At 35.7% G+C, this 11,226-nt stretch overlaps 1 protein-coding gene across 1 annotated transcript in view; it reads left to right on the top strand.

Moving 5' to 3' along the window:
- The window catches only part of ATP6V1B2 (ATPase, H+ transporting, lysosomal 56/58kDa, V1 subunit B2), a 22,634-nt gene that overhangs the window by 4,726 nt on the left and 6,682 nt on the right, over positions 1-11,226 (top strand). Inside the window, exons 2-10 of the mRNA XM_006778307.2 lie at positions 2,167-2,222; positions 4,796-4,894; positions 5,587-5,680; positions 6,228-6,305; positions 6,766-6,905; positions 7,454-7,555; positions 7,894-7,991; positions 8,653-8,776; positions 10,766-10,916. Of these exons, the coding sequence (XP_006778370.1) occupies positions 2,167-2,222; positions 4,796-4,894; positions 5,587-5,680; positions 6,228-6,305; positions 6,766-6,905; positions 7,454-7,555; positions 7,894-7,991; positions 8,653-8,776; positions 10,766-10,916 (942 nt within the window). The remainder of the gene's footprint in view (positions 1-2,166; positions 2,223-4,795; positions 4,895-5,586; positions 5,681-6,227; positions 6,306-6,765; positions 6,906-7,453; positions 7,556-7,893; positions 7,992-8,652; positions 8,777-10,765; positions 10,917-11,226) is intronic.

Here is an 11,226-nt window from a genome sequence, read left to right as displayed (position 1 = left end):
ACAGCAAGGATGGACCGGCTCCCGGCATCTTATAAGTAGTTATTAGTGTTGGTGTTAATGAATTCGAATGGTTATTGGCTTTGTAAAAGACTACATAGTATGTAAAGTACAGCATAGGGAATATAGTCAATAATGTTTTAATAACTTGTATGGTGGATACTGGAAATACATGATTCTGTACTATGCACCTGAAACTAATAATAATATTGATGTAAACTATAATTGAAAAATTAAAAAATTTGTTGCAAATTTAAAGAATCTTAATGAAGTAGAACCTTGTCTTGTGTAGAAGTCAGCTTTGTTCACTGTTTCCAGGAAAAGCAATGACTAGTGTGTGTTTTTTTTTGGTCATGCTTTTGCTCGTGACTGGCAAAACTTCATAATTTTGAATGAGCTTGAATTTAAACATGAGATTCTGAAACGTTGTTGTAGAGGTTAGAAATTTAAAGGAGATGCAAATCTTGTTCAAAAGGTAAAGAGACTTTCAGAATCTGAAGGGTTTTATTGATGTTACATTTGCCTATAAATCTCAAACTAGATCATGCCTCCTAACCAGCCCACTCCTTTCATCCCCAACTGTTTAGGTAAAAGTTTTGAAAAGATCTCTGTTTCTGTATTTTTTAAAACTGGGTTCTAAGATAACATGTTTCTAAGGTAGCTCACTTTGCATTTCTACAAAGCAATTTTATAAGTCATTGATAGAGTGTTTGGACTCTTAAAATGAGAACAACGAATAATTTTTCAGGGCTAGGAATTATTTTTAAGGGTATTAGAGTATTCTAAAACGATGGAGTGGATTTTTATAAAAGAAGCAGAAAATAGGACATTTGGGGTCTTTCTAATAATTTTTGAGGAATGACATTCTTTTACATTACCGTCCACTTAAGTAACTTAACTTTTTAAATTTGTGATTTGCCTTTTTCTACAGTTAAAAAAAGTCATTTTGGAGCCATGGTGAGATAATTACAATTACAGATGTACTTAAGCAAATATTTGGTGTCGGGATTTAAATGTCCTGTGAATATGAAAGCCGAGGGGCGTGATAGTGCTTGCCATGTTTCACCTGGGCACTGCTTCCTGGCGGAAGACATTGTGTTTTTGAGTTCTGGAGCCCCTTGGGTGAACAGACTGGTTATTAAATGGTTTCCTCATTCTTGGGAGTCTACATCTGTGCCAGAAATCTCTACGAGACTTGATAAGAAATCAAGCAAGTGAAAAGTTCCCAGTTGGTTGACAGCGTCTTAGAAATTATTTTAGGCTGTGTACTAAGTCTTCTTCATACATTGACTTTATTGTTGTTTTTTTCCTGCTGTTCTGACTATACATTTAGTTAATTCTGATACAAGACTTCTCTCTGGAGTGTCTGTTTTACACCTAATTCCAATTATACTTGGCAAGTTGTGTGAGGTGTGATACGGTTGAAGGATAGCTACCCTGGGATCAGCTACTTTACAGACTGGCACTTTATTCCAAGGGCATACTTTCCAGTGGAAAATATAAGCCTCTAAACTGACAGTAACATTTAATTTTTCTTTCTTTTTTTTTTTTAAGGATATTTACCTTATTTGACCCTCTGGCCTTTCATTCCATTGCCCACTCCCTCCTTAATAAAAGCAATTTTCCCATAGTTTCTAAGATACCATTTAATGATAGCTTTTTACCTTAACACGACATGTTCTCAGATTTCCTTTGTGAGTTTTGTCACTTGTTAGTATTCCCTTCCCCTTCCTTGTCTACTTTGGTAAGTGCCACCTCCTGTACAAAGTTTTCCTTTTCAAGGTGAGAATGACAGCTAGGTTTTTCCTGTGCTTCCACAAGCCCTCTGCACATCTGTTAGAGTTCTTAACTCCCCCTTCTCCATATAAAACTGAACTCTTGAGGGAAATCTGTTCCTCTGTGCCCTTTTTGTTTTTATGTCCTGGGTTCTTAAAATACTGTGATTTATAGTAAGGATTCAAAATGTTTTTGGTTGGATGTGGGTAGATTATGAAAAGTTGTACAGGCACAGGTATATTTAATTTAAATTCAATAAAAATTTTTGTAACTGTTTGCTCCATATTGTAGTAGGTGTGATAAAGTGGAGAGAGGTTTTCGTGTAATCCCAGAGAGATAATTTAGGCTGTTGTTCTATTTGACTAAAGTGGGCTCTTCTGTTTTTCTTTCCAGCATACAAGACAGTATCAGGAGTCAATGGTCCACTAGTGATCTTGGATCATGTTAAGGTAATATACCACCATCGTTTACCATTTGTGAAGTTTAAAACATGGCATTAAGTCCTGTTTAAGAATGCTTTAAGTTTTATGTTACGATTTTTAAGCCATTCCTTGGTCTGAATGTCAGTGCTATAGAGGAGCCAAGAGTTTTAGATAAAAATGAGAAGACTGGATTCTAGTACTGGGTATACTATGGATTCTGTTTGTGACTGAGGGTCTTTTGTCTGCAGAATTAAAAAAAAATTTTTTTTGTTGCTCCTACCTCACAGATACGTTTTATAGAAAATTATAAAACTGTTGAAAGACATAAAAAACCTTAAGTGTAGATTCCATGTTCATGAATGACAGAATAGCAAAGATGTTGATTTTCCCCAGGTAACAAAATCAGTTAGAGACAGAGTAATTAGGAATAGAAATTTGGTGCAGGAGTAAGCAAGTATATCAGTGGAGCGAAGTTAAGAAGTTGCCTCACACAAGAGAATTGGACTTGGTAAATAGTAAAGTCTACAATACAAGCCAGTGGGAGACATTTTGTGCTACTCGGTAAATATTATTAGGGCGTTTGGCTTCTTATATGCAAAAGAATAAAAATGAGAAAGGTAAAATTACATAGCAAAAATAAATCCAGATGGATTAAAGGCCTGAACATGAAAAACCTATTTCAGAAGACAGCACAGAAGACCATTTTAATGACTTCTCAACAGTACACAAGAGGTACAAATTATAAAGGAAAACAAATTATTTTATTCCGTAAAAAGTTTTAAAACTTCATATGGTAAGATACCATAAACAAAATTAAAATGTAAGAGACTGACTTGGAACAGATATTTGCAAAAAGGTTAGTATCCAGAATCTATAAAACTCCTAAAAATAAATAAGAAAAGCAGATCCAGTTGAAAAGTGAGGAAAAGATAGTAATAAGCCAATCATAGGAAATAAAGTCTGAATTGTAAGTAAACATGAAAAGATGCTCAATATTAGTAGAATCAGAAAAATGCAATTTGGAAAGATGCTATTTTTTACTTTATTAAATGGCAAAAATTAATGTTTAATTGAAAATATACTTTTGTATACTGCTAGGAAGATTGTAAATTAATACAGTTCTTTGCAGAGTAATTTGGCAGAAAATGGGCACAGCCTGTAGCCCACCACTGAGTAATCAAATACCTTAGGGCAGTGGTTCTCAACCTTCCTAATGCCGTGACCCTTTAATACAGTTCCTCATGTTGTGATGACCCCCAACCATAAAATTATTTTCGTTGCTACTTTGTAACTGTAATTTTGCTACTGTTATGAATCGTAATGTAAATATCTGATAGGCAGGATATATTGTATTGTTACAAATTGAACATTATTAAAGCATAGTGATAAATCATAGAAACAATATGTAATTATATATGTATTTTCTGATGGTCTTAGGCGACCCCTGTGAAAGGGTCATTTGACCCCCAAAGGGGTCGCGACCCACAGGTTGAGAACCACTGCCTTAGGGGCACTCAGGCACACTTGCACGCAGAGCACATGGGAGAATGTTCATCCTTGAACTCCATTGGTAGAACAACTGAATAAAATATGGTGTCATTTGATTTTTTTAAAAATCTTTATTGTTGAAAGTTACATAGGTCCTCCTTTTTGTGTCATTTGATTTTATTTTCACTGTATCTGTTTTAACATTAATTCTAAGATGACCATATATCCAAAATCAAGTTGCTATCAATGGTCTGTCATAGTTTACTTGGCAGATGTTTTTCTTCACTTCACACAAAAGAGTGGTGCATCTTTCAATAGATTATGTTAACAAAATAAGGTCAATATTACCATGACAGACCCAAAACACAATGTCAAATGAAAAAGAGGTAGAAGGTGATATATTTAGTATGTTGCCATTTATATAAATGAAACTACACTCTATTTTTAGAAACATGCATTTAAAATATTAAGAACAGATAGAAGGAATACGTATCTGGTTAGGAGAATTAGATTGAGGAGGTACCGTTAATGTTACCATATTATAATAGCTACTAGATGCCCCCCTGGTGATCAGTGCTTGTCATAGTGACTGGTCATTCCCTGTTGTTCTACCCTTAGGGTCAATTTGCATATTACCTTTTTATTATATAGGATTATTACTTAATTGCATTTTACCCCTCTGCCTCCAATGCATGCAGGAGATTACACACACATCCCAGATTATACACACAACAAACATCACTTCTGAGTAGGGGGAGCATGGTTATTTGTAAGTTCTGTACCTTTCTGTAGTCTCAAAACTTTAAAATACACACAGAAGAAGATAACTTAATTGCTGTGTTTTCACAAATTTAAGACTCTTCTCTATCTTATGCTGGTTTGCCAATGTGTATACCAGTGGTTGGCGTTTTAAGGACTTAAACTGCTTGAGGATGTCATCAACTCTTGGGTGTACCTTGTGTGTCAGGGAGGTGGTGGGATTGCATATGGATACATGCTATGATGGAGATAGAGCACATGGTGTATTTTGGAGTTTTTAACCCTACCCCTAAATCTAACTTTAACCTCTAACCCTATAGTTAGTTATCGATCCTTTATTTTTTTTTATTTAGTTTCCCAGGTATGCTGAGATTGTTCACTTGACATTACCAGATGGCACGAAGAGAAGTGGGCAAGTTCTAGAAGTTAGTGGTTCCAAAGCAGTGGTTCAGGTAAGCATAATTTTAATAACTGGCTAGTTGAACTTTTTCCTAATCACAAAAATGTAAGGAACACTGCATGTTTTTTCTAGTCATTGAATAAGTATGTCTGTGGAGGAAAAAATTATTTTTGCATGTTTTCTTGTCAGATGTCAGCCACTTATATCCTAGATTCTAGCCCAATAGCATTACTGGTAAAATGGCTTTTTTTTTTAATGGATAAAATGAAGCAGATGATCACATAGAAGGAGAGAGAAGAAAAGCAGAATTCACAGCTTATGGAATGAAACCAAAACAGAATCTGAGTCTGTTTCTTTAAATTGTCTCCTATAATTCCTAGTTTTTAATGCTACTGCTTACGGTAAATGCATTTTTCCCATACATGTTCCCCTAAAAAGTAATCTAGAGCAAGGGCAAAATTTTTGTAAAGGGCCAGATAGTAAAGTTTTTAGGGTTGTGGAGCCACCTAAGATCTCTGATGCATATTTTTACTCTTCTTTCTTTTTTTAAAGTAAACAGTTATTTAAAAATGTAAAAAAAATTTCTTAGTTTGCTTGTAGGATTGGATGTCCTTCATGCACGACCCTTGTTAAGAGGTTGTGTTTGTGGTACTAATAATAGTGTACATTTATGTATTTGAGTTTATTAGGGCTGAAAAAATTTAAATTTCTTTTACCCTCCTGATTACTTCTCTTTCTTGGTAGGTATTTGAAGGGACTTCAGGTATAGATGCCAGGAAAACATCCTGTGAGTTTACTGGGGATATTCTCCGAACACCAGTGTCTGAGGATATGCTTGGTAAGTTGATATCCTTTTCCACACATTTCCATAAAATCTTTTAAAAAAGTGATGAATATTTGTAACATTGTCTGCCGGAAGCCAATTCCAGCATGTCAGCAGGGCTGAATCATCTGGAGATGGCTGAGGGCATTTCCCCAAACCTGAAAAGGATGCATGGGATGATTGCTTGCTGCCAGACAGCTAAAGGCATCTCATCTACATGTTATTGCCTCCTACTGGCCAAACATCTGAACAGCCGTAGGCAAATCCTCCCCCCCCCCCATCTGACAATGCTTTTGTATACAAACCCTGGCCTTTGATGTATATCTACCTTGCCTAAGGACAAATTGTGTTAATAAATAGCACGGGGTCCTGAGACAAGGAGAACTTAGTTCCTTTAGCTAAGCTCCTCTGGCCCCTCAAATGCCTTTCAAAATTAAGTTTCGTCTCTGGACTCTTATTTAATTTACGCACAGCGCCTTCTCCAGGTTCCTGAACCCTTCTAGATGCTGGATTAAGACGACCGGCGTTAATTGTCCACTTGTACTGTCCTATTGTTTTACAGGTCGGGTATTCAATGGGTCAGGAAAACCGATCGACAGAGGTCCGGTTGTACTGGCTGAAGACTTCCTTGACATCATGGGTAAGAACAGTAAATGGGATTCTGTGTTTTGTGGAAAGTAGCCTATATCTGTCTAGCTTATATCTTCGCCAGATGGTGATCTTTTGTGGTACTTTAAGTTGATAACCAACTTGCTCCATAATTAATTACTTATTATTTAATAAATTTATTTTTTCCTAGAGATGATCTTAATATTTTATATAAGTATCTTAATATATCACTAGGGTATATTAGGAATGTAAATAATAAAGTGATGGCTTTGAGGCTTGCTCTCTTATTTGCTATACCTCTATTTCACTTTAAGAACTTGAGTTCCACTATCAATATTTCATGAGTCTAGGCAAGACTAATGGAAAAAATTATCTAAACAGTTTTAGATTTCAGAAAATAACTGATATTTTAAGAGTAGAAAGAAATGCTTTATATGTTTTAGTCTGCTTGCACAGACATATTAAAATGTTCCCTTTTGGAAATTCATTAGGCCAGCCAATCAATCCTCAGTGTCGAATCTACCCAGAGGAGATGATTCAGACCGGCATCTCGGCCATAGATGGCATGAACAGTATTGCTAGGGGGCAGAAAATTCCTATCTTCTCTGCTGCTGGCTTACCACACAATGAGGTGAGAACTAGGGTCTATTTGATATGAAATTTAACAAGGAAGAATTCCTAAATGCTTGACATTAGTGAGAAACCAAAGGGGTTTCAACATTAATCTCCAGTGTTACTGTTTATATAATCCAGTTACAGTGAATCTTTATCCATACACTAGAGGTCCTGTGCACGAATTTGTGCACGAGATAGGGATGGGGCTGGCCAGGGGGAGGGGCTGTGGATGGTTGGCAGGCTGGCTGAACTCCCGGTGGAAGGGACTTCGCATATTAGCCTTTTATTATATAGGATGATAGCTCTCTTTTTACTTACTCTTATGAATTTTTGCATGCAAAGTGCAAAATAGTTTTATTGGATAAAGTCCTTTAAAACAGCGGTCACCAGCTGGTGGTCCGCAGACCACTGGTGGTCCATGAGGTCTGAAAGGTTGGCGACTGCTGCTTTAAAACATTCCAATTTTATTTATAATTAAAATTTCAAAAAGTTTAGGATAAAAGTTACTCTGTTTTAGCAATGTGGTTTTAGATTTCAACTCAGTGCTTTTGTACTCCTCATCAGATTGCAGCTCAGATCTGTCGGCAGGCTGGTTTGGTGAAGAAATCCAAAGATGTAGTGGACTACAGTGAGGAAAATTTTGCAATTGTATTTGCTGCTATGGGTGTAAGTATAAATATTTGCTGGTTTAGTATGAAATATAAAATTACTTGCTTATGTTATTAGAATAGTGTAGAAATTACACATGTATCATTGAATTTCTATCTAGGTAAAGAAGTTGCAAACTAAGGATTAAAATTTGGCATTTGACTATGAAATGTAAGAATAATTTTCTTTGTGCCCAAAGTAGGCTGTTTACTCTGTTGGCTTTTGTGAAAAATATGTGTGAGTACTTGACAACTTTAAAAGAAGGAGCAATGCAGATCTATAGCTTAGCCTGCATCAGAAATACGTAGTATTGAGAGTTTTCTTCGCCCAGCACTGATGAAGTCATTGCTATTTAGGTAAACATGGAAACTGCCCGGTTCTTCAAATCTGACTTTGAAGAAAATGGCTCCATGGACAACGTCTGCCTCTTTTTGAACTTGGCTAATGACCCTACGTAAGTAAATAGAGCTGTTTCTTTCTGTTCACCCAGGCTTCGGGTCCAAATGCTACCTAAGACTAGGGAGGAAAAGTGTTATGAAGCAGCATGGACTTAAGAAGGAGATAGCGTTATCTAAATTCCAGTTGTACTTCTTGGTAGTTATTTGGCTTTGGGCAAATCATGAAGGTTCTGAAGGTCAGTTTCCTCTTCCAGAAAACGTGACAAATAATACTTGTTTCACAGGGTTATTGTGTTTATTAAATGAGAGAATCTGTATAAATCACCTAGTACACAGTTTGTACTCAATGAATGATCTTTTCCTCTTAACTGAGAAATCTGGACCCTTTTTCTCCTTTCTTCCCCCCCTCTCTCTCCCTCTCCCCCCTCTCTCTTTCTCTTTCTGTTTTGAGAACTATATAGTTCTGAGAAATTATAAAATAACTGATTTAACTTTGTAGAACTAATTATTATGTAAATACATAAAGTAAATACATAAAGTAATAATACATAATTATTATTATGTAAATACATTAACGTTTACAGTAATAATAGCTTTACCCTCCTCAATTTATTTAAAACTTGTAGAGGGAGGTTGTACTATTATTTCCAGAATCTCATTTTCTTTTGTTTTTGGCCTTTTTGTTTGAGTGACATAGGACTTAATGTTCCATTTCAGTATTGAACGAATTATCACTCCTCGCTTGGCTCTAACCACAGCTGAATTTCTGGCCTATCAGTGTGAGAAACATGTATTGGTTATCCTAACAGACATGAGCTCTTATGCTGAAGCACTCCGAGAGGTAACTTCTTTCTAAATTAAAATGGCTTCATTTCCAGGGGTATCTTGTCCCTTTGCAAGTTTTCATTTTTCTTTCATCATGTTTTTTATTTTTTTAAATATATTTTTATTTCAGAGAGGAAGGGAGAAGGAAAGAGAGAGAGAGAAACATCAGTGATGAGAGAGAATCATTGATGGGCTGCCTCCCGCACACCTGCCACTGGGGATGGAGCCCGCAACCCAGGCATGTGCCCTTGACCTGAATCGAACCCAGGACCCCTCAGTCCATAAGCTGATGCTCTATCCACTGAGCCAAACCAGCTAGGGTTTTCAGATGTTTTTAAAACATATATCTGTCACTTTAATTGAAAAGATTAGATGATAAGATTTAAATTATTAGCCTATTTATCATTCTGTCACTGTCTCCATGAATTAAGACTGGATTCTAAGAGAGAGTAAATGGTAAATGATGCAAGCTCTTTATTCAGTTACTCTCCCAGGAAGTTCTGTCTCTGTTCACACTGTCAGTTTTTAACGTTTTCCAGAATTTTATTCTTAATGATGTTACTATTTGAATAGATAAAGTCCATATTCTGGCAGCACCCTTCTCAGGACCTTTTCCTTCAGAAAACTCAGTGTTTAATTAGGACAATATTAAGATTTTTGTGTTATCACCAGAAATTTAGGGTGTTTGTTCTAATGCAAGTTACTCAAATGTTGAGTGAGGTACTCTTTTAAGCTTGTAAAAAGTTTTTTAAAATTCCCTGAGATCCATCACCAAATCTCACTCTGCTACCAAGGTTTTTTAGTGGACGACTCCCCTCCCCTGATAACCATCATAAACCAATACCTTTTCTAAAATGAGCTATTAGAAAGTGAAATTTAAAAATACATAATTTATAAGCCCAGATTTATTTTATTAGATTCAACAGACATAAAATTATTCTGTTAAATTGCCATTGAAGTTTTCTAAATGCTTATCTTATTTTCTCATTGCACATTGATAAGAGCTAGTCTGCAGACCATACTTTGAGTGACGCTGCCATAGCACACTCTTTTGAAGGAAACACTTAAACTTGGCCTTAATGTTTTGGGTTTTTAGTGGTTGTAGATTAATAGGTACACCTATATTCTAGTATGCATATCTCAAAGAGAAAGACCATTTGTTATTAATCTCATTTTGTGCAGTGAATGGACTCCTGGCTCTGTGATTTTGGGAAATTATTTATCTGACCTTTGGTTCTAACTACAGATTGACATTAACAATAACATTACCTTCCTCATAGGGTTGTTGTGAGGATTAAATAATGAATGTAAAGTATAAAGTACATCAGATGACTCCTGGTGTAGATTTCCTTCCCTTTTGACCTTTTTGGGTTTAGCTTACATATATATATGGCAAGACCCTTGGCATAAAATAAATCTTGTGAACTAATCAATTCTCTTAGTTCCGTGGTCGGCAAACTGCGGCTCGTGAGCCACATGTGGCTCTTTGGCCCCTTGAGTGTGGCTCTTCCTAAGCCTTAGGAGTACCCTAATTAAGTTAATAACAATGTTGTTAAGTTTAAAAAATTTGGCTCTCAAAAGAAATTTGAGTTTAAGTTTAAAAAATTTGGCCCTATATAGTTTAAGTTTAAAAAATTTGGCTCTCAAAAGAAATTTCAGTCATTGTACTGTTGATATTTGGCTCTGTTGATTAATGAGTTTGCCGACCACTGTCTTAGTTTTAAAATTAACTTCCTTTGGTTTATAAAATTGCAAGCTATTTCCTTCTAACAAGCTATTTGGAGATTTGGCAACATGATTTTAGTGAAAAAAACGTCTGGTCCAATTGTCAGCATTTTCATTGCAGAATACTTGAAATGTGTTACTAGATTTTTCTAAATGATCTCTTAGAGACTATTTAAAATGGAAAAGATAATATTCCAACTTTCTAAGTGTGTTCAAACAAACGAAGCTTTGCTTTCCATATTCCATGTTGTGTGATATTCTCCTCCTTGGCTTATGTTAGGTTTCAGCGGCCAGGGAAGAAGTTCCTGGTCGACGAGGTTTCCCAGGTTACATGTATACGGATTTAGCCACAATATATGAACGTGCTGGTCGAGTGGAAGGTAGAAATGGCTCGATTACTCAAATCCCTATTCTCACCATGCCTAATGATGGTAAGTTTTTGGTTTTTGGATTATAGCAGGCTTAATGCTTGTAAGGGCTTTGATTCTAAGAGAGAAGACAATCTACCTTTTTGAGAGTGTTTATCTTCCAAGGGTTTACATTAACTAGTAATTTGTACCTAAATAAAATTTTTCATTTGAAAACTGCTCATAATTATCATTATCCTTTTGTGGACGAATAAGTAATAATTTTTTTTATAATTAGAATTTTAAGTTTTCATTTACTGGATACTATTGAGTGCCTGCTATTGGTAGGACATTGGTCTGAATATAAGTAATTAATAAAACCACTATGGTCTTT

Source organism: Myotis davidii, unplaced genomic scaffold (assembly GCF_000327345.1).
Source record: "Myotis davidii unplaced genomic scaffold, ASM32734v1 scaffold448, whole genome shotgun sequence".
NCBI classification, from domain to species: domain Eukaryota; kingdom Metazoa; phylum Chordata; class Mammalia; order Chiroptera; family Vespertilionidae; genus Myotis; species Myotis davidii.
Note: the sequence above shows the minus strand (reverse complement) of the source record. Positions and strands in the feature narration are given on the sequence as shown.